Here is a 27,942-nt window from a genome sequence, read left to right as displayed (position 1 = left end):
CGAGGACCACCAATAGGTCAGGCTTTCACCACCTCAACTGTATGCAAATCTCTCTCATGCATATTAATTAAGAATATCCTGAAAACCTGACCCATTAGTAGTCCATGAGGACTGGGCGTGAAGACCAAGTCTCTGTTAATTATTGGGCACAGAATGAACAAATCCTGTTGCTGAACCTCTATGTTACTCAGTTTTGGGAAAGAGATTTTAGGCCAGTCTTGGATGTCTGTTATCCCATTCCTGATTCATTATGGGACCGACAATGTTGATATTAATGTGTAGAATCAGACAACAAACATTGCACTGCTTTGGATGTAGGCTTGAAACTAGGACTGGCCAATATCTCACTTCTGGAATTGGATAACTCTGCTGTTCTAAGCATATTCAGCTTTCTCGAAGTCCAGAATCTGAGACTGTCAATAAATGTCCTCTGTCTAAATAAGCAGGGAATATGTGTTACATGTTTATTCCTGATGGTCACCTCTGTCCCTCTTTCCAGTGGTAGAACAGGGCTTAGAGAGGCAGAGGCTAGAGGGAAGCATAGTTGAAGGGATGGGTGAGCTGTTCCCACCAGTTGGGGTGGTGCATTAATATCATGGTTTACATTGGGCAGGCAGGTTCTGAAGCACTCTCAAGGGACTTGAAAGCATGAAATTGATGCATCATCCCCAATGTAGGAATGTGGGTGGAGGACTCCTTCATAGCTTAGAAGGAATGTTGATCAGCAGGAAGAGGAATGGAGGTGAATTGCACCCTAGTCTAGAAAGGCAGCAAAAGCAGCATTAAGTGAATCAGAAAGTCAATGATACTGATGCCTTTCAGTAGATATCCATTGTGTGGAGGCAGAGAATGTGGAAGAGAGGCCAGATGGATCTCTTGATGTCAGAGAGCATGAGGAATGGGATCAGATGGGGCCATAGGACAGCACAAACTGTGAAACATGGGACTGTGTGACACCAGAGAGTGTGAGAGAATTACTGGGTGGATTTGTCCTCCATATTACTGAATTCCAGCAGATTGGTCTCTAACTTTGTGTCTTCTCCTCACCCTCTCAGGATTGCAAGCTCGGCTCCTCCGCCTTCCCCTAGCACAGGCGGGCACCAGAAGATGACCACTGGTCCCCAGGATGCAGCAGCCATCTCACCACACCTGCAGCTTGCTGGAAAGGGTGGCATCGGAGCCTGTGGGTCACTGAGTGCGCACAGCCTGCACAGGAGCGACAGCCACCAGCTGTGCGTCGAGATGAACCTGCTGTACCGTAAGGCCAAGATCGAGTGGAGACACAAGGAAGATGACCCCAAGAAGAGGTAGGGACCATGTCCAGAAAAGTACAACACTAGAGGTTACCTGTGGGGAGGGAAGAATGCTCATTTTTAAAAAGCAATTTTGAGTGGTGCTTTGATTCCACTTCTGTTGGTCAGACTGAGCCCAGCCTAATTTTTTCCCCATTTTAGCTATGCGTTTGTGGTCGCTGCTCCTTTTCTTAGTGAAACCTAGAACTTCATAGCTGACAAGTAACCCAGTTTCTGGAGGGAAAGCTTGGTCCAGTGACAGCCCCAATATTAATATATTCCACTGTGCATAACACTGATTTCAAATGTAAAATCAGGAACTACAAATACCACAATGTATTGGGGTACAAGTTCTAGAACCAAAAGTGGTCTAAAGTCTCTCTTTAGGAACTAAGTCACTTGGCAGCGTTGCACTAAGTATGCACTCCTGATTTCTGTGGCTGACCTTTCACCCTTTCCTATGCATCCTGATTACACAGGAAGCATGCACCTCGCAGAAAGCAGAGATGGGGTCCTATTGTAAAGGTATTTTTGCACATATATGACAGTACACACACAAAAATGCCTCTTACAGATTTATCGCTTCTGTAAAAACATGCATCATGACAAGAACACATACTTTTATACAATTTGTGTGTAGGTGGGTTTGGGTGGAGCGCAGATGGAGTCTTGATTTATACACATCCTTTATGCATAAACATTTACACCTACTCCTGAGCAGGTGTAGATGCCTGTAACTCATTTTAGCTATGGTTTATTCTGCTTCTCTGGAAAAATGTTTATAAAGACACTAGGCACCTGCTTGACCTCCAAACCAAAGTAACCAGTTATAGAAGTACCCTCTGGGAGTGAGTCAAACTCATTTGAAGGCTCTCTCACTCTCACACGCTGTGAGCCTCTTCTCTCACTCATTAGGAGTGTCTCACACTCATTTGAAGGCTCTCTCACTCTCACACTGTGAGCCTGTTCTCTCACTCATTAGGAGTGTGTCACACTCATTTGAAGGCTTTTTCACTTTCACACCCTTTCAGTCTCTTTCTTACACTCTTTAGAAGTGTGTCACACTCATTTGAAGGATCTCTCACACTCTTTCAGTCCGTTCTCACACTCAATAGGAATGTGTCACACTCATTTGAAGGCTCTCTCACTCTCACATTCGTTGTGTCTTTTCTCTCACTCATTAGGAGTGTGTCACTCTCATTTGAAGGCTCTCTCACACTCTTCCAGTCCCTTCTCACTCATTAGAAGTGTTACACTCGTTTGAAGGATCTCTCACTCATTAGGAGTATGTCACATTAATTTGAAGTCTCTCTCACTCTCATGTTCTGTGAGCCCCTTCTCTCACTCATCATGGTTTGACACTGTTTTCATGAGATTCAAGCTTAAGAGAAGAAAAGCAAAATGGCTGCACCAGTATGAAGAAATCTGAGCACATTCCTGTGTACTGTCTCCTCCTGCCCCATCCCTTTTCCCTGCTGTCTGAAACCTATGCATATACTGTCAGCCACTGTTTGTATCCATATGACAATTATTACTACTAATCATTTCTGTAGCGCTAGTAGTATGCAGCTCTGTACTCTTTATATGTAGGTAATTTCTCTGTACCTATAGAGGCCTGACGATCTATGTTTTTTTGTTTTTACCTGGGGCAATGGAGGGTTAAATGACTTGCCCAGAGTTACAGGGAGCTGCAGTGGGAATTGAACCCAGTTCCCCAGGTTCTTAGGCCACTGCAATCCATTTAAATATTTCTGTACCCTACATGTGCTATTGGAAAAATCTCACACTCTGGCCTTCAGTTTCCAGCTTTGGGATGGTTCACTCTTGTCATCTCTGAAAACGAGCATGCACTTGCTGAAGCTAATTTTATGAAGGGCCTTGTTTGCACATATAAGCCTTTAAAAGGCTTCTTGTGAAATTGCTTCCTCCATCCAGGTGTAGGCATGTTCAGGAGTGTAGTTTGGTTGGAGTGTGGGCGAAGTCACAAGTACAAGGGTAGGTCATAAAATACTTCTGCGAGTATTTCAACATGCTGCTGTAAATGTCTGTTGCTGCATTTTAGCTGCGATTTCTGCAGTCCTTACGGGATAGTTTTACAAACATATACAGAGGGGTATTTTCAATATGATGTCTAAATCCGACTTTGGATGTTTTGTGGAAAACATCCAAAAATCCAATAGCGAACATAGTCATTTTCGAACCTGAAAAACATATATTTGTTCCCCCCCCCCCCCCCAAATGACCATTTACTAAATGTTATTCTGTTCAGTGCATCTATTATCTTTTTTGGATAATTAAAAAAAAAGGCCAAGTGAAAAACGCACAAAAACAAGCCATTGGGATGTATGGTAGGCCAGCATTCTTAGTAGACTTGCTACACAGACATCCCAGCAGAGCAGTGGGGCACCCTAGGGAACACTGCAGTGAACTTCACATAAAAGGTCCCAGGTACACATCTCACTGTTAACCGCTTATAATGTATGGTGAGCCCTCCAAAACCCACCAAAAACCTACTGTACCCAACTACACCACTACTATAGCCTTTATGCCCGCAAGTGTCATCTGTGTGTAGATACAGTAGGTTTTTGGTGGATTTTGAGGGAGCTGACACTTTCCACCACAGGTGTAACACAGTGGCGTAGCCAAGGATGGGCCTGGGTGGGCCCAGGCCAACCCACTTTGGGCTCAGGCCCACCCAGTAGCAGCACACCTATGATGTGGCTGGCAGGGATCCCCAAGCCCCACCAGCCGAAAACTTTCAACAACTGTACCTCCTGCATACCTTGTGAATAGCAGATCTTCACCTACAGCAAGCAGCAACTGATACATGCTCTTCGCACCGGCCCCACAGCCTTCCCTCTGATGTATTTCCGCCTATGCAGAAACAGGAAGTTGTATCAGAGGGAAGGCTGTGAGGCCAACATGAGCAGCATGTATTAGTTGCTACTTGCTGCCAGTGAAAATCGACTATTTAAAAGGTATGTGGGGGAGGGGGATGTTAGAGAGAGACCATATGGCATGTAGGCGAGAGAGGAAGAGACCAAATCACTTGTGGGACAGGGTAGAATTCTTCTGCCCACCCATCTTGGGGCCAGGCCCATCCAAAATTGGGTATGTGGCTGCGCCCCTGGTGTAACAGTTAGAGTGGGTTATGGGCCTGGGTAACTTTTTCTACAGTGCACTGTATTGACCACTAGGCTACTTCAGGGACCCTGCTTGCTGCTCTAATAGGACTGGGTATAACATCTGAAGTAGAGAATGACACGGGGGACAGAGTTTGTCCCCGTCCCCGTCCTGTTCCCATGGGTTCTGTCTCTGTCCCCATCCCATCCCCGCAGGTTCTGTCCCCGCCCCATCTCAGTGTGCTCTGTCCTTATCTGCAGAAGCCTCGAACACTTATGATTTTATATTTAAATCTTTTTATTGAAGTATAAAAAGGAAATATGTGGAACTGTTGTTTATAAATCACAAATACAAAACAATTAAAAAAACCGAGCAACTTGTCTTCTTAGAAGATGTGCTGGTAGTAGGAATGTACAGGATCCCCCATGCAAATTTTGCTAGTTGTGGCCAACATGTTTGCTTGTTTCTCAAAAAAAATCAAAATATCGTCGTCTGCACCACTCAAACATAAATAACAGTCCAGTTCATTAACGGTATTCAAAGTAGAAAATGACACGGAGATAAAGTTTGTCCCCGTCCCCACGGGCTCTGTCCCCAACCCCACGGGCTCTGTCCTCATCCCCGCGATTACTGTGGGTCCCAAACCCCGTGTCATTTTCTAATCTGAAGCTGTCACAAAGGCTGGTATGTACTGTTTCATTCACATTTGTGGTGGGTGGGAAGGGGTCAGTGACCACTGGGGGAGTAAGGGGGAGTCATGCCTTAATCCCTCCCATGGTCATTTGGGGCACCTTTTTGTGATTTAGCCGTTATTAAAACAGTTCTAGCCCAAAACGTCTCTAGGTTTTAGCCCTGGACATTTTTGCTTTGTTCCATTATGGCAGAAAAACGTCCAAGTGTTAGGAATGCCCAAATACCGCCCTTAACACACCCCTTTGTGATTTGGACACATTTCAGACGAATTGCATAGAAAATTGTCTTAAAATGGTTTTTAAAAATAGTGATTCGGATGTTTTTTTTTTTTTTTGGGGGGGGGGGGGGGAGTGTAAAATAGGCTTAACATAGGCACCTACTTGACCTCCCAACCTAGGCAACCTGTTATAAAATTACCCTCATTGGACCAAATTCTATAAATGGCGCCAAACCCTCCTTGCACTTAGCGCTAGTCTATAAGCCTTGCCTAAAGTTAGGTGCAGTTTATAGAATATGTGTAGAGCCTGTTCCCGTGACAAATTTAGGGGCAACAATTTACACCAATGAAAACCTGGTGTGAATGCCAACACCTAACTTAGGCAACAATCAGGCATATTCCAAAATAGTGCGCGTAAGTTTTAGGAATGCCCACAACCCACCAATGGCCACACCCCCTTTTGTGACCCTTGTGGTAGAATTTATGCACACCACTTTACAGAATACGCTTAGAAAATTGCACATGTAAATTCTAATTAGTGCCAATTAGAAACATACAAATATGATGGCAGATAAAGGCCAAATGACCCATCCAGTCTGCCCATCCTCCTTAACCCTTAACTCCTCCTTTTCCTAAGGGAACCCACATGCTTGTCCCGTGCTTTCTTAAACACAGTCCACAACCACTACCGGGAGGCCAATCCACAGTTCCACCACCCTTTCCGTAAATAAATACTTTCTTAGATTCCACCACTGCCCCTTGTGGCCTTAGGCATGCCACTTATCCTTCCATTGCCTTAAAATGGCCAGGTCTGGCACTGGCAAACTCACATACAGCAACCGAGGGTGGAAGCAAGACCAAGTCCAAATGACCAGCCCAAACAGGAAAGTAAGAGCGTCAAAACAAGTTTATTGGGACCCAACATGGTAACATGGTCCGTGTTTCGGCAACAAGCCTTCCTCGGGGGTTGAATTGCTTGAAACTACAACAGTGGCGCAGGGAGCATGGGAGAGCTGAAAAAGCACAGACAGGGTAGCGTTGCATCCACTAAAGTAAATGGTCTCTCTCCCAAGTGCTCTTCAGGGACGCCCTTCTTTTTTCAATTATGGGTCGAGGACGCCCACATGTGATGCACTCCCACGTCCCGCCTCCGACATGCCCCCGGAAACTTTGGTCATTCCCGTGGCGGAAAGCAGTTGGGGACGCCCAAAATCGGCTTTCGATTATGCCGATTTGGGCGACCCTGAGACCGTTTCCTGTTTGGGCCTGCCAGCAAAACCATCACACTGGCAGTAGCCCCATAATCCTTTCAGAGCTTGCTGCTTATGGGCAGCAGGGACTACAGATAGTCAAATAGTAACAACCCTACCTACAAAAAAGCAGCAGGCACCCTAGAACACCAGTATACCTCAATGGGTGGCGGTAAGGGCTCCTGCGTTAACCCAGCGGTAACTTGGCAGTGCATGGCACTGCTGGTTACCGCCGGGTACACTCTAGCGCTACAAAAATAAATATATTTTTGTAGCACCGGATATGACAGCCCACTAGGTGGTACTTCCTGTTTAGCGAGCAGTAAGCCCGCGTTGGGCTTACTGCCACTTAGAAAAAGGGGCCCATAGTCGGGGACCATACCATATACAATCTTAAAAATTAAATATTCCAATTTAAACCGTACTCTGCCCTCGATTGGAAGCCAGTATAGCTCAATAAAATAGGTGTGTAATCCTATCTGACTTCTTCAGAGAGAAAATCAGGCACACGGCCACATTTTGAATTGTTTGAATCCTTACAGTTGTTTTGCTAGATCCAAGTAAACAATATTACAATAATCCATCTTACTTAGGATTAAAGATTGGACCATGAGCTGGAATAAATCCTCCCGCAGATACTTCCAAATGCTCCTTAATTTCCTCAGAGTTCAAAAAGAACTTTTCACAAGGGAATTAACTTGATATTTTCCCTGGATAGTTTATCATCTAAAATAACACCTAACAGTTTCACTGACAGGCTTATTTTCGAAAGAAAAGGATGCCCATCTTTTGACACAAATCGCAAGATGGGTGTCCTTCTCACAGGGTCGCCCAAATCGGCATAATCGAAAGCCAATTTTGGGCATCCCCAACTGCTTTCCGTCGCGGGGGTGTGTCGGAGGCATAGCGAAGGCGGGACTTGGGCATGCCTAACACATGGACGTCCTCGACCCATAATCGAAAAAAGAAGGGCGTCCCTGACGAGCACTTGGATGACTTTACTTGGTCCTTTTTTTGTTACGACCAAAACACAAAAAGGTGCCCAAACTGACCAGATGACCACCGGAGGGAATCGGGGATGACCTCCCCTTACTCCCCCAGTGGTCACTAACCCCCTCCCACTCTCAAAAAAATTCTTTAAAAATATTTTTTGCCAGCCTCTATGCCAGCCTCAAATGTCATACTCAGGTCCATCGCAGCAGTATGCAGGTCCCTGGAGCAGTTTTAGTGGGTACTGCAGTGCACTTCAGAAAGGCGGACCCAGGCCCTTTCCCCCCTACCTTTTATACTTGTGGTGGTAAATGTGAGCCCTCCAAAACCCACCAGAAACCCACTGTACCCACATCTAGGTACCCCCCTTCACCCATAAGGGCTATGGTGTTGGTGTACAGTTGTGGGGAGTGGGTTTTGGGGGTGGAGCTCAGCACACACGGTAAGGGAGCTATGCACCTGGGAGCAATTTCTGAAATCCACTGCAGTGCCCCCTAGGGTGCCCGGTTGGTGTCCTGGCATGTCAGGGGGACCAGTGCACTATGAATGCTGGCTCCTTCCACGACCAAAGGGCTTAAATTTGGTCGTTTCTGAGATGGGCGTCCTCAGTTTCCATTATCGCTGAAAATCAGAAACGACCAAGTCTAAGGACGACCATCTCTAAGGTCAACCTAAATTTCCAGATTTGGGCGTCCACGACGGTATTATTAAAAGAAAAGATGGACATCCATCTTGTTTCAATAATACGGGTTTCCACGCCCCTTCACGGGGACGTCCTGTGAGGACGTCCTCAGGAAAACTTGGGCGCCCCTTTCGATTAATCCCCTCTGAGTGATCTAACAAATAAGTTTCGTCATCAATATTGAGATTTAAATCCATGGCATGGTTCAATTTAGAGTCCTCTAGCAAAAATTTGGTTTTATTTAACTTTTTATTTAACTTTAGGTGAGCAGTCATCCAATCCACAATTAAGGAGAAACAATGAGAAATATTTTGATGAATATCCTTTTAACTACTACTAATAATAATCAATTCTATATCACTAGTAGATTACGCAGCACTGTACACTTTATATACAGCTACTTTCTCTGTCCCTAGAGGGCTCACAATCTATGTTTTTGTACCTGGGGCAATGGAGGGTAAAGTGGCTTGCCCAAGGTCACAGGGAGCTGCAGTGGGAATCAAATCTAGGTCACTAGGCTCAAAGCCCGTTGCACTAACCATTAGGCTACTCCTCTACCAGTAACTGCAAAAAGTATGGATATGTCATCTGCATACATATAAACAGAATAACCTCCCCTCACCAAACATCTACCCAATGAAGACATTAACCCCCCTGTTTACAAAGTTGCTCAGAAGTGCCTTCACAGCCCATTCAACGTGAATGGGCTGTGTCAGCATTAGCGTACCAGCAGTCACTAGCACAGCTTTGTAAATAGGGGTAAGACATTGAACAGTACTGGCAATAAGGGAGATCTCTGAGGTACACTTGATGATGGAGACCATCTATCTGAAAACACTCCATGCATTTTTACTCGATAGGATCTATATGACAGAAATCCCTAAAACCACGAGAGCACTTTTCATGTTACTCCAAAACTATCAACATACAATGGAGAGGGTCAAAGTACACAACACAAGCAGTCCAGAAAAAAGCACAAAGGGCTCTCAAGAATGGAATAACCCGGGATATAGAGGAGAGGAATCCAACAGCAAGAGAGCGAAAGCAAAAAGCCAAAAAAGCACAAGGAGACTTGAAAATGGACAGCATCTAAGCTATACTTTATTAGACCCAACACGGTCTGCATTTCAGCAACAGGTGCACCTGCATCAGGGGTCTATATATGATGTGAAAAGTATTAAGGAATCCAAGCTTGGAAAACAAACTCGTCTTGAAAAAGACAGGTCCATTAGGAGCTATTTAAAGAGATGCCAAAAAGCGCGGGAGCGGAATTTAAACCTTGTGAGGCATTCTGCGCTGTAAAACACTGCTAAACACAAGCATAAAAGCAACTTCAGGGACAAAGGCACCTGTTGCTGAAACGCGGACCATGTCGGGTCTGACTAATAAAGCATAGCTGAGATGCTTTCCATTTTGAAGGCTCCTTGTGCTTTATTGGCTTTTTGCTTTATTATGACCCGACATAGGCCGTGTTTCGGCATAAACTAATGCCTACCTCAGGGGTCAATTCAACCAAGCAATACTCAGTTCACAAGTTGTTGCACAAGAAGCAGTAGCTCCACACAGTGAAAGTCCACTCTGAAGACGGGAGAATAAGTTCCTGGCACATTTTCTTGTTGGCTTGCTCCACACCAGGAACTTATTCTCCCGTCTTCAGAGTGGACTTTCACTGTGCAGCGCTACTAGTAACATAATAACATAGTAGATGACGGCAGAAAAAGACCTGCGCGGTCCATCCAGTCTGCCCAACAAGATAAACTCACATGTGCTACTTTTTGTGTATACCTTACCTTGATTTGTATCTGTCCTTTTCAGGGCACAGACCATATAAGTCTGCCCAGCACTATCCCCGCCTCCCAACCACCAGCCCCGCCTCCCACCATCGGTTCTGGCACAGACCGTATAAGTCTGCCCAGTACTATCCTCGCCTCCAAACCACCAGTCCTGCCTCCCACCATCGGCTCTGGCACAGACTGTATAAGTCTGCCCAGCACCGGCTTTGCCACCCAATCTCGTCTAAGCTCCTTAGGATATAGTAAAACAACGTAAATATTGAATGTTACTTGGTTGAATTGACCCCTAAAGCAGGCGTTAGTTTAGGTCAAAACATGGCCTGTGTCGGGTCATAATAAAGCACACTTATTTCATTCTTGAGAACCCTGTGCTTTTTTTCTGGACTCCAAAACTATGAAGCATTTCAAGTAGCACTCTATGATCCCTAAGATCAAACACGCTAGAGAGATCCAGTTGCATGATGAAGCCTTGTCGGCCCATACTTACAAGTTGTCTGATATGGTCCAATAATGTAACAAGTCAAGTTTCCATAATGTAAGCAAAAACCAGACTGCGAGGTATGTAATAACTCAAAAATGATCCAAACAATTTACCAACTGTTTAGTCACCAAACCCTCCATAACTTTTATGAAATAAGGAAATGATGCCACAGGTCAATAATTGGCAGTATCACTTTTAGAAGCCTTCAAATTTTTCATTATGAATGTAAGAACAACCTCAGAGAGATCTTCTGGAAAAATACCAGCAGTAAATGAATTCTCTGTCCAGAGAAGTAGGGCCCATTTAAATTCATAGGACGCCAACTTCATTAGATATGTAGGACAATTGTCAAGCAAACAATGTGATCTTGCAAATTTTTTTTTAATTTATAGAAATCTTTATTCAGCATTGTTAATCAAAACAGACGTTATACTTCTCTATACAGTGCAATGAAATATAGGCTTCTGTTAACATTGTAACTCAAGAAAAGATAGCATATCAAACAAATCAGCTAACAATATAACAATGTCATAACCAAGACATATTATACTTCAAATGATCTTGCAAATTTTAAACAGAAAGTATCAAGGTCTTCCATTGAGATCTTAGAAAAGGTACTCCAACAACAATCAGTTGGCCAATCATCATAGAGAAAGTAGTCGTACCTAGCCCTATTACTACCCTTGCCATAAACATGTAACGTATCAAAAACTTTCTATTTTAGACTGAAAATATTGAGCCAACTGTTTAGCAGAAGGCGGTAGCTCTCCAGTTCTTTCACAAACATGCGACGTATCAATTAAGCTGTTAACAGTTTGGAAAAGTTTTCCCCTAGTAGAGATGTCTCTGTCTATTATAGTAGAATACCAATTTTTCTTTTCATTTCTAATAGCCTTTTTATAAATATTTATTGCCTTCCTCCAAGTACGATTATTTTGATCTGATTTATCTCTTTTCCACAGTTTGAGAAGCTCTGGAGTACACTTTGTTTTGGTAGCACAAGTTACTCTAAATGCACATAAGCAGCCAGGCTGAAACACATCTTTAGAGGGGGTGGTCTTTGTCATTAATTCCCTCCCCCCCATGCCTAGTGGGCTGCTTGCTTTGTCCGACCACAGTCTTATCTCTCTTTTTTTTGTTGTTCAAATATTTTGTTGAATTTATTTATTTATGACATTTATAACCCACTTGATCCCGTACAAAGTCGAGTTCAGTTCGGCTAACAAGTAAGAGAAATCGGTATGTGTAATGTAAAAGTCACAAAAGCAATGCAATTTAGGAAGAAGAAAGAAGATTAAGAACCACAATGCCAGAAAAAGGAGGACAAGCAGGAGGGAAAGGAAACAGGGAGATTTAGATTTTATTTATTTATTTTTATTGCTTTACTTATATTACACAAGTATAACTTGTTACATGCAACTCAGGGAAATAATACAAATTCAATATGTCTTCACATACAAAGAAAAAAGGAAAAAACTTTTTAACTTCATTTTTGTTTCATATTTAACCCTTCCTTAGACCACAAACTTGGGGAGTGACCAAACATTTAAGGAAATCAAAGTGGAATACAATAAATAAGGAAAGGCCCAGCCTGCCCTACGTTAAATCATGCAGCCTATTTAACAGTTGTTAATTCTCCTAATACCCTCTTCAGGTCTATGAAAGCCCTAAGCTGATCTGGTACAAAAAACCCATATTTGATTCCCAAATATTTAACTATGCATTTACAAGGGTAAGCTAAATAGAAAGTAGCCTCCAACATTTTTGTTTCATCTCTCATATCTAAGAAACTTTTCTTTTTGTCATGAGTAGATCTAGTGACATCTGGGTATATCCTTAATTTTTGACCACAAAATTTTTGGTTAACATTCTAAGTATGCACATTAGTCCACAAAATCATTCACGGCGAAGCCCCAGCCTACATGTCTGAGTTAATAGACTTACCACCCAGAAACGCCAAAAGATCATCCCGAACCTTCCTTAACCTCCACTTCCCCAATTGCAAGGGCTTGAAATACAAAGCACTACACGCGTCAACCTTTTCTCACATGAGCACGCAGTATTGGAATACACTGCCGCGCAACTTAAGAACAACCAACGAGCAAGCTTCCTTCCGCAGATTACTGAAGACCCATCTTTTCGAAAAGATTTACGGAAAGAAACAAAACACGTAAAGTCCACACTTACTGTTCACTAATGCATCATACATTCACCTCTGAACTCTCATTCCCGTATTATCACATCATTCATACCTTTACTCACAGAAAGATATATACCATATGTCTTCATGCCTTTTTATCGCCCTCTAAGCTCCCATTGTTTCCTTCCAAAGTTTCAATGTTTGTGCTCCATTGTTACATTCCTTAACGACACCTCAATTGTTTCGCATAACTCTGCACAATGTAATCCATAACCAATCTGTAACAAATTGTATTTCCAACATTTAACTCATATTGTAAGCCACACTGAACCCGCAAAAAGGTGGGAAAATGTGGGATACAAATGCAATAAATAAATAAATAAATAAAGTATAACTTCAAAATGGCATTAAAGTCTTGTTCAAATACAAATGATACCAATAATGTGGCCCTTTTTGTTACTTCTGATAATGAGTCCTCGAAAATCAAGGAAATATTTATTAAATCATCCAATTTCTCCTCTTCCTGGACCTGTTCCATTTCTTCATAAGAACCTACTTGTTTCTTCTTTTCCGGAAGAAAAAATATCTTATTTATAGGAGGAATATTTTGAGCTGAAATTTTCAAATTTTCAGTAAGGTATTATTTAAATAGTTCTAAAGGAAGAATTCCAACAGGCCTTGGGAAGTTCAATATCCTCATATTTAGACGTCTGTTATAATTTTCAATTTGTTCTATTTTTTGACGTATAAACAAATTATCTTTCATAACTGCTGAAACATTATCCTTAATAGTTACAACATCGGTTTGATATTTTAGTATTGAAGTTTTGCTTTAATTTATCCATTGATTTGGAAAGCTGCTTCACCGTTGAGACTAGTGTTGATGTTTCCTGGGTTGATTTTGTAACAGAAAAGTTCAGTTTCTCAATTGCCTGCCAGAGGGCGTCAAGGGTTACCACCACGGGAGGGTTCAATACACCCTTCTTATCCAAGGTCTCCAACTGCCGGCCGCCCTCATGAGGAGCTGCTACCACAGGGCCCAATTCCAGCACCTTCTGCGTTCTTGGGACCCATCATCTCCACCCACGACTTGGCAGGACATGGTGGTATCTCGGCTTCCCGGGGGGATAATGTTTCATGGTCCAAGAGTGTCGAGGTTCCTCCCTCGGCACAGCAGAACTTCCCCCGGTTATAGTCCGTGGGCACCGGAGTGTGAAGCTGTCGAGGGTTTGCTGCTTTGGGGAAGGCGCAAGGGCTGGAAGCGGTAAGGACCTTACAATCCCCTTTCTTTTAGTATGAGGCATAGCGGCAGCGGTAATCAATTCAATTCAAAAATCTTCAGCAAGCCTTCCTAAACAGCCTCACTCCTCTCAGCGTGTCGGCGCCATCTTGGTCACGCCCTCTTATTTATTTATTTAATACGATTTATTTATCGCCTTTTTGAAGGAATTCACTCAAGGCGGTGTACAGTAAGAATAAATCAAATATGAGCAATAGACAGTTATAGCAGTAAAAATATTCAAATAACAATACAAAGTATGGCACAGTATACTACTTACAATGTCAACACAATACGTAATAGAACATTTTAATTGACACTGTTGTTATTTATAACCCGCCCTTATCCAGGGCGAGGTACAATGTGCACACATAAAAACACAATACAGAACATACAAAACAAAATTAGACTCTGCCTTTACATAGTCATTATCAGGTAGAATGATATCAACCTTATATTTGTCCAGCATCAACAATAAAAGCCAAACACATCAAATGGTCCTTCAATTGAAGCTTAAATGCCAACAAATTAGACTCATGCTTCAAACGAAATTGATTCAAAGCCGGTACAATCAAATTTCCAGCATACATTGATCGCAACTGTCTCTGTGGAACGTAACGATGAATAGCGTTCTTCAAATACTCAGCAGTATCGTGAAATAAAACATGGTGAACTAACATTAACGGTGAACAAAAGAAGTGAGGTGAACTCGAGGAGGATGTCAAGAAGTCTTTAATGTAAACAGCATAAAATCGACCCAAATCAACTTCTTGACATCCTTCTCGAGTTCACCTCACTTTTTTTTGTTCACTGTTCATGTTTACCTGAGGCTTCTTCCCCTCTTTTTCTTGTTTGAATTAACATTAACAACTTGATTTTCACCCGAAAGGCTACTGGTAGCCATCTCAGTTGTTTTAGGTAAACTGGAATATGATCAAATTTCATCAGACCGAAAACTAAGCATACCGCCACATTCTGTATAATTTGCAGTGAATGAAGACAAGCTGCAGGCAACACTAAGTACACAATATTACAATAATCAAGGCCTGTTAACACCACGGCCTCAACTACTCTCACAAAATCTACCACTGGGAGCAGAAGATGCAATTTGCTCAAAAGATGTAATTTAAAGAATGAATTTCGAACTAGGTGCTCAGTGGTGTTCCTAGGTCGGCTGCCACCCGGGACAGATCGCTGCTGCACCCCCCCCTGGTGCATCACCTCCCCATGAATCACAGCACCCCCAGTTGCGTCACCTCCACCCTCCCCCAAGCGCATCGCTCTTATCTTCTGGGGGGTGCAAGGAGCAGTCGTATGGATGTTGGCTCCGCCGGTCTCTTGCCCCGGAACAGGAAGTAACATCAGAGGCAGCAGGAAACCGGCGGAGTCAACGACCGTTCACCCTTGCAGTGTGCACCCGGGGCGGGCTGCCCCGCCCTCACCGCCCCGCCCTTGGTACACCACTGTAGGTGCTGAATCTGTGCTTGGAAAGAAAATCCAGAATCAATCAATACTTCCAGAGTCTGCACCTGAGTCCATACCTTTTACAGTGGTTCCTAACAAAGAAATAGACTCCGGTGATATGAGAGAAGTACTATCATTCACAAAAATCAATTATTTTTTGTTCACATTCAACTTCAAGCAATTCTGTTGTAACCATAACACAACCACCTCAAACACATCATGCATCTTTTGCATGGCTTCATTCACAGTTAGGGTTACAGGGAAAAACACCTGAATATCATCCGCATAAATGCGGAAGGAAACCCCCTAACGATCGCAGGAAAGGAAACGGGGAGGAAGCATAAAGAGAATCTTCAAATGAGACAAAAATTATGACTCATAATCTATTAACAGGTACTTTTAAAAAAAAAAGAAGGATTTCATCAGTTTGCAGAACAATAAGTAATTTTGAACAATATGATACAATGTGAACAATGACAAATGATACATGACACAATATAACTGTAACAAAAGAACAATAAGCAAAAGTGCAGTGCTTACATATTAAAATAAAAGGTGAATGGGCTGAGAGCGGGGGGGGGGGGGGGGGGGGGGGGAGGGGGAGTACCAAGATGGCATCCTAGCTTGCTGCGTGAGTGTTTCGGGAGTCTGCTGGAAATACCTCAGTTTCATTCTCCTCATGCTGAAAATGCCTCATACTAATTGGAAAGTGGCGATTAAAGGGCAACCGCTGATAGCCCTTACCTCGTCTCCAATCCAGCAGACCCTAGACCTCTACATGAGAAGCTTCCCAGTGGAACATGGTTTGGCGAGTCCCGCGTTGATTGACGCCGAAGGAGTGACGTCTCTCTTGGGGCCTGATACCACGCTATCGCCGCCAGTGCTGACGCGACCTCTGTGTCCTGCAAGGTCCAGGGCGGGGTTAGCAAGTCAAGCTAAGACGGAAGACGCCGACAGTTTGAGCTTGCTCGGCGGTTCCTCCCCTGGACAAGCAGAAGGAAGTATATTGGAGGGTGTGAATGACATGAGGAAGGACCTAGTGAAGCTAGAGGAATGGGCCGACATTTGGCAACTAAGGTTTAATCTCCAAAAATGCAGGGTCATGCACTTGTGTCGCAAAAATCCGAGGGAACGGTACAGTATAGGGGGTGAAGTGCTTCAGTGTGCGAAGGAAGAGCGGGACTTGGGGGTGATTGTGTCTGACGACCTTAAAGCTTTCAAACAGGTAGAAAAAGTGATGGCCAAAGCCAGAAGGATGCTTGGGTGCATAAAGAGAGGCATGACCAGCAGGAAAAAGGAGGTGATAGTGCCGTTAAATAAGTCTCTGGTGAGGCCTCATTTGGAGTACTGCGTGCAGTTCTGGAGACTGCACCTACGGAAAGATATAAACAGGATGGAGTCGGTACAGAGGGCGGCTACGAAATTAGTAAGCAGTCTTGAATGCAAAAATTATAGTGACAGGCTTATTTATTTATTTGTAGCATTTGTATCCCACATTTTTCCCACCTATTTGCAGGCTCAATGTGGCTTACATTATTCCGTAATGGCGATCACCAATTCCGGAATGAGAAATACATAGTTATAATGCAGGTGACAGAGAGGCATATTTTCAAAGCACTTTGGGAGGCTAAGTTCCATAGGTTTCTATGGAACTTTGGGAGGCTAAGTGCTTTGAAAATGAGCCTGAGAGTGGATTAGGCAATCAAGTAAAGAGAATTTATTTTTGTAATAAGAAATAAAAGTTATTGGGTTAAAGTTCAATCGTGATAAAGTAGCTTAAACAGTCAAGGATAGAGAGTTCCATTTTGTGCAGTTCTGGTATGAATTTTGTTCTCTGGTGTTTAGGATGGATCATTGTGGTATGCCTTATTGAATAGGTTGGTTGTTAGTAGTTTTCGGAAATTATGTCGTGTGTTGTTTTTGTGGATTTTGGTAGTGCATTCCATAGTTGCATGCTTATGTAGGAGAAGCTGGATGCATATGTTAGTTTATATTTTAGTCCTTTGCAACTGGGGTAGTGGAGATTCAGGAATGTACGTGATGATCTACTAGAATTCCTGGTTGGTAAGTCTATGAGGCTTGACATGTAAGCGGGAGCTTCACCGTGTATGATTTTATGAACCAGAGTGCAGATTTTGAACGTGATTCGTTCTTTAACTGGGAGCCAATGTAGTTTTTCTCTTAGGGGTTTGGCGCTTTCATATTTTGTTCTTCCAAATATGAGTCTGGCCGCTGTGTTTTGTGCAGTTTGGAGTTTCTTAATGATTTGTTCTTTGCATCCGGCATAGATTGCATTGCAATAGTCTAGTTGGCTTAGTACCATTGATTGTACTAGTCTGCGGAATGTTTCCCTTGGGAAGAAAGGTTTTATTCTTTTGAGTTTCCACATTGAGTGAAACATTTTCTTTGTTGTGTTTTTCGCATGGCTTTCAAGTGTAAGATGTCGGTCAATTGTGAATTTTCAGGGAAGGGCAAAGTTTGGGGTGTTTATAGTGGTGGGTTTGTTCGTGTTGATGAGAGGATGAGACATTTAGGCATATTTTCAAAGCACTTAGCCTTCCAAAGTTCCATAGAAACCTATGGAACTTTGGAAGGCTAAGTGCTTTGAAAATGAGCCCCAACGTGTTTTTTCTGCGTTGAGTTTTAGTTGGAATGCATCCGCCCATAATTTGGAAGCTGTGTTTGATTTCTTTTGTGATTTCTGTTAGATCATGTTTAAATGGGATGTAAATCGTGACATCATCTGCGTAGATGAAAGGATTGAGGCCCCTACCAGCTCGTGCAAACATTTTCTGATATATCTGCACTTGATCAACTGGGAAACACTCGAAAACCCACAATCCACTGCAAAGAGCAGCTGAGCCTCTGCACTGCTACAAGAAAATCAAAGGTTCAGAATACAGCATTAAAGGACTGTAACCTCAACACAAAAAGAAATAAAGGCATGAAGGCTGGTGGCAGACAGGACCTACTGGGCATGAACACGTATCAGAAGAGTATCAATGTAACATACTTATTGTTCTCTTAGAAGCAGAGTGTATAGGCCTAGTTAAGAAAGAAATCATGAAATGCACACCAAATGAACCTCAACATGTATACGCTGGAAGAGAGGAGGGAGAAGAGGAGAAAGAATAGAACCCTGTGGAACACCACAAGGAAGCGAGCGAGATGAAGACATGGAAGAATCAGTTACAACCTTATGATCAGTTTGTGAGGAAGAATGGAACCAAGAGAGAACAGTGCCTTGGAACCCTAAAGAAGAAAGGCTCAATAGCAAAAGACCATGATCGACTAAGTCGAAAGCTGCTGATACGTCGAGAGAGATAGCAAGTACAATACAGCAGCAGGAGATGGCGTCTTATTAACTTGTCTTCTTCTGCTAATAGAGAGGGAAGCTGCTGAGCGGGAATTCTTGGCTCCCCAACAGGAGTGGGAAGATGACCGGAGAAAGTGGGAGTCTCCCACTGAATGCGGGAGGCTTGGCAGGCCTGGATTTGCCTGGCAAAAAAAAAAACAATCTGATAATGTTACACCCATGGTATTTTCATCTTCTGAGCTCTCTTTCTATTTGGCTGGAGTCCCAGTGCTTTCCTTCTCTCTCTCTGTCCCCCTTCCTAAACAATTACAAATAGTTTTTTTGTGGCAAAGCAGATTTCTGGCAGGAGAGGGGTTATCAGGCAGAGGATAGCCTGCTCCTGACCAAGACCTGAATCACGGTTTCCATGGGAACAGCTGGGGATTTGGCAGGAAGGGAGCAGGTGGAATGATGTTTTCGGAATCAGTTCAAGAGGAGGAGGGAAGAATGACTGAGATTAGCCATTTTGTTTAGCTGAACCTGTAATTAGCAAACGGTGTTTTCATGGATAGTGCTTATTAATTTAATTAGGGAAACATAAAATAACATAAAAGTCAGAGCCTGCTGTGGGTTTGGAAAATAAAAATCCAAATTATCTTGTGTGTACCAGAGACCTGTGCCACCTAAACCACACATAGGAATGAACATACAGACACAGATAGAGACATTCCTATCCCTAACTACTAACTAACTACTTAACATTTCTAGAGCGCTACTAGGGTTACGCAGCGCTGTACAAATTAAACAAAGAAGGACGGTCCCTGCTCAAAGGAGCTTACAATCTAAAGAAGGTGTAGTGGTTAGGTGCCGAAGGCGACATTGAAGAGGTGGGCTTTAAGCAGTGATTTGAAGATGGGCAGGGAGGGGGCCTGGCGTATGGGCTCGGGGAGTTTGTTCCAACCAATAAAAAGCTGGATGCAAGGAAGCCAGACATCATGGTAAAGGAGAAAAACACCAGAACCACATTGATCATAGAGGTGTCCGTCCCATGTGAATACTCTGTGAATTGTGTGAGAAAAGAGCCTCAAGTACCAATAAATACAGTTTGAGATCAAGAAAATGTGGCAGAAAGATACAGAAATATTTCCCATCGTTTTGGATGCCACAGGCTTGATTGAAAAGAATTTCCAAGCGCACCTGCTATACATGCTACATCTTACAAACTCCAGAGGGAAGCTGTCTTTGGCACGATGCAAATGTTAGTAGTAAATTTAAGAGATTGAGATCATACGCCACATACTTGTTTTAGGAACGAGGTTCATCACTTTCACGGTATGTACAAAACTAACCTGTTTGGAGAAATTGCCCCCCCCCCCCCCCAAGAAATACACATGCCATAATTATTTGGATTTTGCTCATACCTTTTTCAGGTGAGTTACATTCAGGTAGCCTGGCCTATGATGGCTCCCAATATAGTTTTGTACCTGAGGCAATGGAGGGTTAAGTGATTTGCCTAAGATCACAAGGAGCAGCAGTGGGAGTTGAATTGGCGGCCTCTGGATGTCAAGACGGGTGCTGTAACCACTAGGCCACTCCACCACGTTCTCTCTCTTCTTTGTGCATATATATTAACACACAGCCTCTCTCTCTCTCTCTCTCTCTCTCACAGCCAAACATTTATATAAAGGCCCTCAGGGGTCCTGTTACTAAGGCGCGCAGTAAAATGGCCTGTGCTAGTGTAGGTGCCTGGTTTGGACATGCCCAGGTCCATTTTTCAGTGTGCCTGTAAAAAAAGGCCTTTCTTTTTTTGGCCGCAAATGGACGTGCAGCAAAATAAAAATTGGCGCGCGGCCATTTTGGGTCTGAGCCCTTACCGTCACTCATTGACTTAGTGGTAAGGCCTCACACATTAACCGGACGGTAAACATCAGTGTGCGTACCAATTACCACCCGGTTAGCGCCGCGTGGCAGAAAATAAAAAATATTTTCCAACGCACGTATCGGACGTGTAAAAATTAGAATTACAACCCGGGGCATGCGGTAGCCGGGTGGTACTTCTAATTTGACGCGCATGCGCCTTAGTAAAAGGGCCCCTCAATCTCTTAGCAAGAGAATTTTGTATATATGTTGCCAAATTAATATATAAACCCCAGATTCTGTGTAGTGCAACGAGTTGTGTGTGCAATTCTGGTCATATTCTGTATTGCCCGTGCAACTTAATTATCTTAACAAGAGGGGCATTTTCGAACGGGGATGCCTATCTCTGAGAACGTCCCCGTGAAGGGGCGGGGCATCCTGTATTATCGAAACAAGATGGGCGTCCATCTTTCGTTTCGATAATACGGTCGGGGATGCCCAAATCTCAACATTTAGGTCGACCCAAGAGATGGTCGACCTAAATGATGAGATGGTCGACCTTAGAGATGGACAACCTCGGTTTTCGCCGATAATGGAAACCGAGGACGCCTTTGGTCATGGGAGGAGCCAGCATTCGTAGTGCACTGTCCCCCTCACATGCCAGGACACCAGCCGGGCACCCTAGAGGGCACTGCAGTGGACTTCACAAATTGTTCCCAGGTGCATAGCTCCCTTACGTTTGGTGCTGAGCCCCCCAAAACCCACTCCCCACAACTGTACACCACTACCATAGCCCTAAGGGGTGAAGGGGGGCACTTACATGGTACAGTGGGTTTTGGAGGGCTCACATTTACCACCACAAGTGTAACAGGTAGGGGGATGGGCCTGGGTCCGCCTGCCTGAAGTGCACTGCACCCACTAAAAACTGCTCCAGGGACCTGCATACTGCTGTGATGGAGCTGGGTATGACATTTGAGGCTGGCATAGAGGCTGGAAAAAATGTTTTTTAAATTTTTTGGGGGGTGGGAGGGGGTTAGTGACCACTAGGGGAGTAAGGGGAGGTCATTCCCGATTCCCTCCGGTGGTCTTCTGGTCAGTTTGGGCACCTTTTCGAGGCTTGGTCGTGAAAAAAATTGGACCAAGTAAAGTCGGCCAAATGCTCGTCAGGGACGCCCTTCTTTTTTCCATTATCGGCCGAGGACGCCCATCTCTTAACCACGCCCCCATCCCACCTTCAGTACACTGCCTACACATCCCCGTGATGAAAGCAATTGTTGATACTAATTGGCTTTAATTAGAATTTATGTACATAACTTCCTAAGCGTGTTCTGTAAAGTGATGCACATAAATTCTAATGTGCATTGCTGAAAAGGGGGTGTAGCCATGAGCATGGAATGGGCGGGTCATAGGCATTTCTAAAACTTATGTACACTTGTAGAATTCACCTGCTCTGTGCCAAAGTTAGTTGCCGGTATTTACACAAAGGTTTACTTGGCGTAAACCCCTGCAACTAGATTTAGTCACGCGGGTGGGCCCTAAGTGTATTCTATGAACCGCACTAAGTGTAGATTATAGAATACTAGTAAAAAAGGCCCGTTTCCAAAACAAATGAAACGGGCGCTAGCAAGGATTTCCTTGGAGTGTGTATGTTTGGGAGAGTGTATGTGAGAGTGACTGTTTGAGAGTCAGAGTGAAAGTGTGAGTGTGTGAGAGAGAGTGAGTCTGGGTGTGAGTGTGTTTGTGAGAGAGTGTGTGTGAGAATGAGAGTGTGTGCAAGTCTGTATGTGAGACACAGTGTGAGAGAGAGTGTGTGTGAGACACAGATTGTCTGTGAGAGTGAGTGTATGACACCAAGCGAGTGTGTGAGTGACTGTGTGGCACATAGAGAGTGAATGTGATACTGTGTGAGACAGAGTGTGTGAGAGTGAGAGTCAGAAAGACATTGTATATGAGAGAGAGAGTGTGAGCCGTGCCCTCCCAATCCATGGCCATCTGTCCCCTGCCCCCTCCATTCATCCTTTTCCAGCAATTCCCCTCTGTCCCTGAGTCGTGCCCTCCCAATCCATGGCCATCCATGTTTGTCTGTCACCTGCCCCCTCCATTCATCCCTATGCAGCAATTCCCCTCTCCCTGAGTCCTGCCCTTCCAATCCATGCCCATCCATGCTCCTCTGTTACCTGGCCCCTCCATTTTTCCCTATCCAGCATTTCCCCTCTCTGCCTGAGGCCTGCTCTGCAATCCATATCCATCCATGCCCATCTGTCCCCTCCATTCATCCCTATCCAGCAATTCCCCTCTCCCTGAGTCCTGCCCTTCCAATCCATGCCCATCCATGCTCATCTGTCACCTGGCCCCTCCATTTTTCCCTATCCAGCATTTCCCCTCTCTGCCTGAGGCCTGCTGTGCAATCCATATCCATCCATGCCCATCTGTCCCCTCCATTCATCCCTATCCAGCAATTCCCCTCTCCCTGAGTCCTGCCCTTCCAATCCATGCCCATCCATGCTCCTCTGTCACCTGGCCCCTCCATTTTTCCCTATCCAGCATTTCCCCTCTATGCCTGAGGCCTGCTGTGCAATCCATATCCATCCATGCCCATCTGTCCCATCCATTCATCCCTATCCAGCAATTCCCCTCTCCCTGTGTCGTGCCCCTTCCAATCCATGCCCATCCATGCTCATCTGTCACCTGGCCCCTCCATTTTTCCCTATCCAGCAATTTCCCTCTCTCCCTGAGTCCTGCCCTCCCAATCCATGCCCATCCATGCTCCTCTTTCCCCTGCCCCCTCCATTCATCCATTTCTAGTAATTCCCCTCTCTCCCTGTGCCCTGCCCTCCTAATCCATACCCATCCATGCTCCTCTGTCCCCTGCCGCCTCCATTCATCCTTTTCCAGCAAGTCTCCTCTTGCCCTTCCATGACCCCCCCCCTCGCATCCATGCTACTCTCTCTCCCATGTCCCAGCCTGGCCCGCCCTCTTCTCCCCCCCCCTTCGCATCCATGCCCCCCCCTTCTCCCATGTCCCAGCCTGGCCCGCCCTCTTCTCCCCCCCCCCCCTTCGCATCCATGCCTCGCATCCATGCCCCCCCGTTCGCATCCATGCATCCCTTTTTTTTTTTTTTTTTCTTCTTGGTTTTAACTTTACCTCCGTGGCGGTTCGTGCAGCGAAGCGTCAGGGAAGGAGGCGGCGCTCCCGACGTCCAGCTTTCCCTTCGCTGTGTTCCGCGAAGGGAAGGCTAGACGTCGGGAGCGCCGCCTCCTTCCCTGACGCTTCGCTTCCCGATTTGTTTGGTTTGAGGCGAGGGCGGGGCAGAGACGGCTGGCTGGCTTGAAGGCTTCACTGGGAGTGACGTCAGATGGCTTCAAGGCTTCAAGGCTTCAAGAATCAAGGCTTCAGCTTGAAGCTTCCGGCTTCAAACTTCCGGCTTCACAGAACGTTGTCTTCAGAACGTTCACGGTGCGTTTTATTATATTAGATGCCTAGGTGTATTTTTTACGGTGCCATATATCTGTAAAGCATGTTTTACAGATGGAAAATGATTATTTTATATTGCTATAATCTGGTTTTCTCTGGGGAGGGAGGCTACATTGGGGGGGGGGGGCGGTGTTTAGACTTAAAGTTAAGCTATCAAGGATGATGTATGTGTAGTGAAGGTCTAAGTTATAGGGTGTGCAGTAAGCTAGTCAAGGTGTGGAATGAGTGTATATTTTATTTATTTAGTTATTAAAACTTGTTAGAACACTATAACACCCACAGACAGAACAAAGAGATGTACAAGCTAAAAATTGATGCTGATTTTTGCTTCTGATTTTGGTTGGTTGTAAACCATCTTGTTCATTTTTTGGAAAGGCGGTTTTATTAAACAATAAACCATATACCATATTTTTAGCTGCCGGAACACCAAAGATCAAGGTAACAGTTCAAATAGGCGGGAAAATTTGGGATACAAGTGCAGCAAATAAATAAAAGCTTCTGCTATGCTTCTTTTAAACGTATCGTTTTATGTCTTGAGTCTTTTTCGCTCACAGTCTTTTATTTCTCAGATTCATGTGGTGGATTTTTACTTTTCCGCCTCAGTCCCCATTCATTTTGGTGCCAATTTAATTAACCCCTGGTTAGGTATGAGGATCAGGCAGCCTATACAAGTATATTCTTAGGACTGGTTTGAGGGCAGGGCAGTGGAATGGAGTGGGTCACTGAAGAGCCGGCTCTGTGGGTGCTGAGGGTGCTTGACCACCCCCAATGTTGAGAAAATTCCTTGTATATGTCCAGGGAGGGGTTATTTCCATTGGGCTTAGCACCCCCAATAATTTTGAAAAGTTGGCTCCCATGACTGAGGCCATGGCTCTTCCGATATTTTATCCAACAAGGCCTCAGCAACTAGATAGCTTGAGGGCAGAACCAGAGGTTGGTTGGTTTGGCCCTTTCCACAAACAGATGTTCTGCTGTCCCTGTCTCCATCAATAAAGTAGTCCACACAGTAGGTATGATTCAAACTGTAAAGGGTTTATAAGAACTTAAAAACATAAGAATATACTGATTTAGACCAATGGTGCATCCAGCCCAGTATCCTGTTTCCAACAGTGGTCAATCCAGGTCACAAGCATCTGGCAGAAACTCCAATAGTAGCAATGTTCCTTGCTACCAATCCCAGGGCAAGCAGTGGCTTCCTCATGTCTACCTCAGTATTAGATTATGGACTTTTTCTCCAGGAACTTGTCCAAACCTTTTTTTAACCCCAGATACGCTATGCACTGTTACCTCATCCTCTGGCAACAAGTTCCTCAGTGGGTGGCGGTAAGGGCTCCCCTTCACATGGCCATGTGGTAAGAGTTCTCTTACCACATGGCCATGTGTTTCTGGGGGCTTTTTACCTGCTGCGGTAAAAAGGGCCCTAGCATGTGGGAAAAACAGCCCCTGGCACTAGCACAGGGCCTTTTCCCCCATAGTTTGGTAAAAGGACCCCTTAGCTTGTTAAATGACAATATTCAGCCCTTAACTGGCTAAGAAGGTCTTTTACAAAGGCATGCTAGCATTTTTAGCATGCGCGAAATGCTAGAGACACCCATAGGCACATACGGTCCAGTGGTGTTCCTTGGTCGGCAGCCGCCCAGGGCAGATCGCCACTGTGTACCCCCCCCCCCCGGCGCATCACTTCTAGCCCCCTCCCCCCCCCCCCCGGGTGCATCGCTCTTACCTTCTGGGGTGCTGGGAGCAGCCGCACAGCTGTCGGCTCTGCCGGTTCCCTTCTTCCTCTGCCCTGGAACAGGAAGTAACATCAGAGGGAGCAGGGAACTGGTGGAGCTGATAGCCGCTCAGCTGCTCCCTGCATCACCCCTGCAGCATGCACCCATGGCGCACCGCCCCCACTGCCCTGCCCTTGGTACACCATTGATATGGGCGTCTCTAGCGTTTAGTGCACGCTTATTTTTAGTGCACCTTTGTAAAAGGCCCACCAAGATAACTGCATAAATAGAATCAGATAAAACACAGTTCATCGGTAGCCACAAGTGCTGAATAATTGCACTTAACTGCTATGTTTTAACTGTCCGCATATGTCCAGACACTCAATTCTGCTGCCCTGACATGGCCCTGCATTGCATATCTGGGAATACAGCCGTGGCACTCAGCAAAACAGTGACCGCTGCCAGCTAAATAGCAACCCCTTCATCTTTATTTCTTGTAACTTAGTTTATGTAGGACACCAGCAGCATTACGGGTTTGGCCCTGGCATTTCAGAATTGAGGGAAGCTTAGCCAAATTCCCCGTTCTCCTCACGTGCCATTTAACTGCTGAAGTTGTCTCATAAAACTCTTCCTCTTGCAATCCCTGAAGATACCTTGACCATTAATGCCAGGAAGCACTTAAGTAGATTACACAGTTCATTCTCTTTTCAGTTCCCCTTGCCGGTGCGCTCTCAGAGGCATGGAAATCCTTATTAGGCTGTTGGCAGGGTTCCTCCTTCTCTTTCTTTCTTTCTTTCTTTTGATTTATTGGGCATGGGAGGTGAGGAACAGATGGTTAAGGTAGGCAGCCATGACCCCTCGGCCCAGCCCTCCAACACCCGGCCCAGACAGAACCTTTCTCCACATGAGCAAAGGGAGGGTCAACTGAGTCAATAACCTGAGGTAACACATGAGGTGTTATTAGTATTAGAGGTATAACATTAGGCTGCAGCTTTAATTAAACAATGACATGGAGATATTTCTTGCAGCCCAAATACATGACCCTGCATTTGTTAGCATTAAATCTAACCTGCCAAATTCTAGACCACCATCTGCATCAGTACTACTACTACTACTATTTAACATTTCTAAAGCGCTACTAGGGTTACGCAGCGCTGTACGATTTAACATAGAAGGACAGCCCCTGCTCAAAGAGCTTACAATCTAATGGACAAATGCACAGTCAGGGTATGATACATACCTGTAGCAGTTGTTCTCTGAGGACAGCAGGCTGATTGTTCTCACGACTGGGTTGACGTCCGCGGCAGCCCCCACCAACCGGAAAAAAGCTTCGCGGGACGGTCGGCACGCAGGGCACGCCCACCGCGCATGCGCGGCCGTCTTCCCGCCCGTGCGCGACCGCTCCCGCCAGTTGAATAACTAGCAAAATATGAAAACACACAACTCCAAAGGGGAGGAGGGAGGGTAGGTGAGAACAATCAGCCTGCTGTCCTCGGAGAACAACTGCTACAGGTATGTATCATACCCTTTCTCCGAGGACAAGCAGGCTGCTTGTTCTCACGACTGGGGTATCCCTAGCTCTCAGGCTCACTCAAAACAAGAACCCAGGTCAATTGAACCTCGCAACGGCGAGGGTACAACAGGAAATTGACCTACGAAGAACAACTAACTGAGAGTGCAGCCTGACCAGAATAAATTCGGGTCCTGGAGGGTGGAGTTGGATTTAAACCCCAAACAGATTCTGCAGCACCGACTGCCCGAACCGACTGTCGCGTCGGGTATCCTGCTGGAGGCAGTAATGTGATGTGAATGTGTGGACAGATGACCACGTCGCAGCCTTGCAGATCTCTTCAATAGTGGCTGACTTCAAGTGGGCCACTGACGCTGCCATGGCTCTAACACTATGAGCCGTGACATGACCCTCAAGAGCCAGCCCAGCCTGGGCGTAAGTGAAGGAAATGCAATCTGCTAGCCAATTAGAGATGGTGCGTTTCCCGACAGCGACCCCTAGCCTGTTAGGGTCGAAAGAAATAAACAATTGGGCGGACTGTCTGTTGGGCTGTGTCCGCTCCAAGTAGAAGGCCAATGCTCTCTTGCAGTCCAATGTGTGCAACTGACGTTCAGCAGGGCGGGTATGCGGCCTGGGGAAGAATGTTGGCAAGACAATTGACTGGTTAAGATGGAACTCCGACACCACCTT

General features: G+C 45.0%; 1 protein-coding gene across 1 annotated transcript in view; it reads left to right on the top strand.

Annotated features, from left to right (window-relative positions):
* The first annotated feature begins 1,242 nt into the window (after positions 1-1,242).
* LOC115458289 (neuronal tyrosine-phosphorylated phosphoinositide-3-kinase adapter 1-like) overlaps positions 1,243-27,942 on the top strand; it is a 99,485-nt gene continuing 72,785 nt past the window's right edge. The window contains exon 1 of the mRNA XM_030188152.1: positions 1,243-1,307. Coding sequence (XP_030044012.1) covers positions 1,243-1,307 — 65 coding nt within the window. The remainder of the gene's footprint in view (positions 1,308-27,942) is intronic.

The sequence above is a fragment of the Microcaecilia unicolor genome, chromosome 14, assembly GCF_901765095.1.
Source record: "Microcaecilia unicolor chromosome 14, aMicUni1.1, whole genome shotgun sequence".
In the NCBI taxonomy this organism is placed as follows: domain Eukaryota; kingdom Metazoa; phylum Chordata; class Amphibia; order Gymnophiona; family Siphonopidae; genus Microcaecilia; species Microcaecilia unicolor.
The sequence above is the reverse complement of the archived record's forward strand: the minus strand, read 5'-3'. Positions and strand labels throughout refer to the sequence as shown.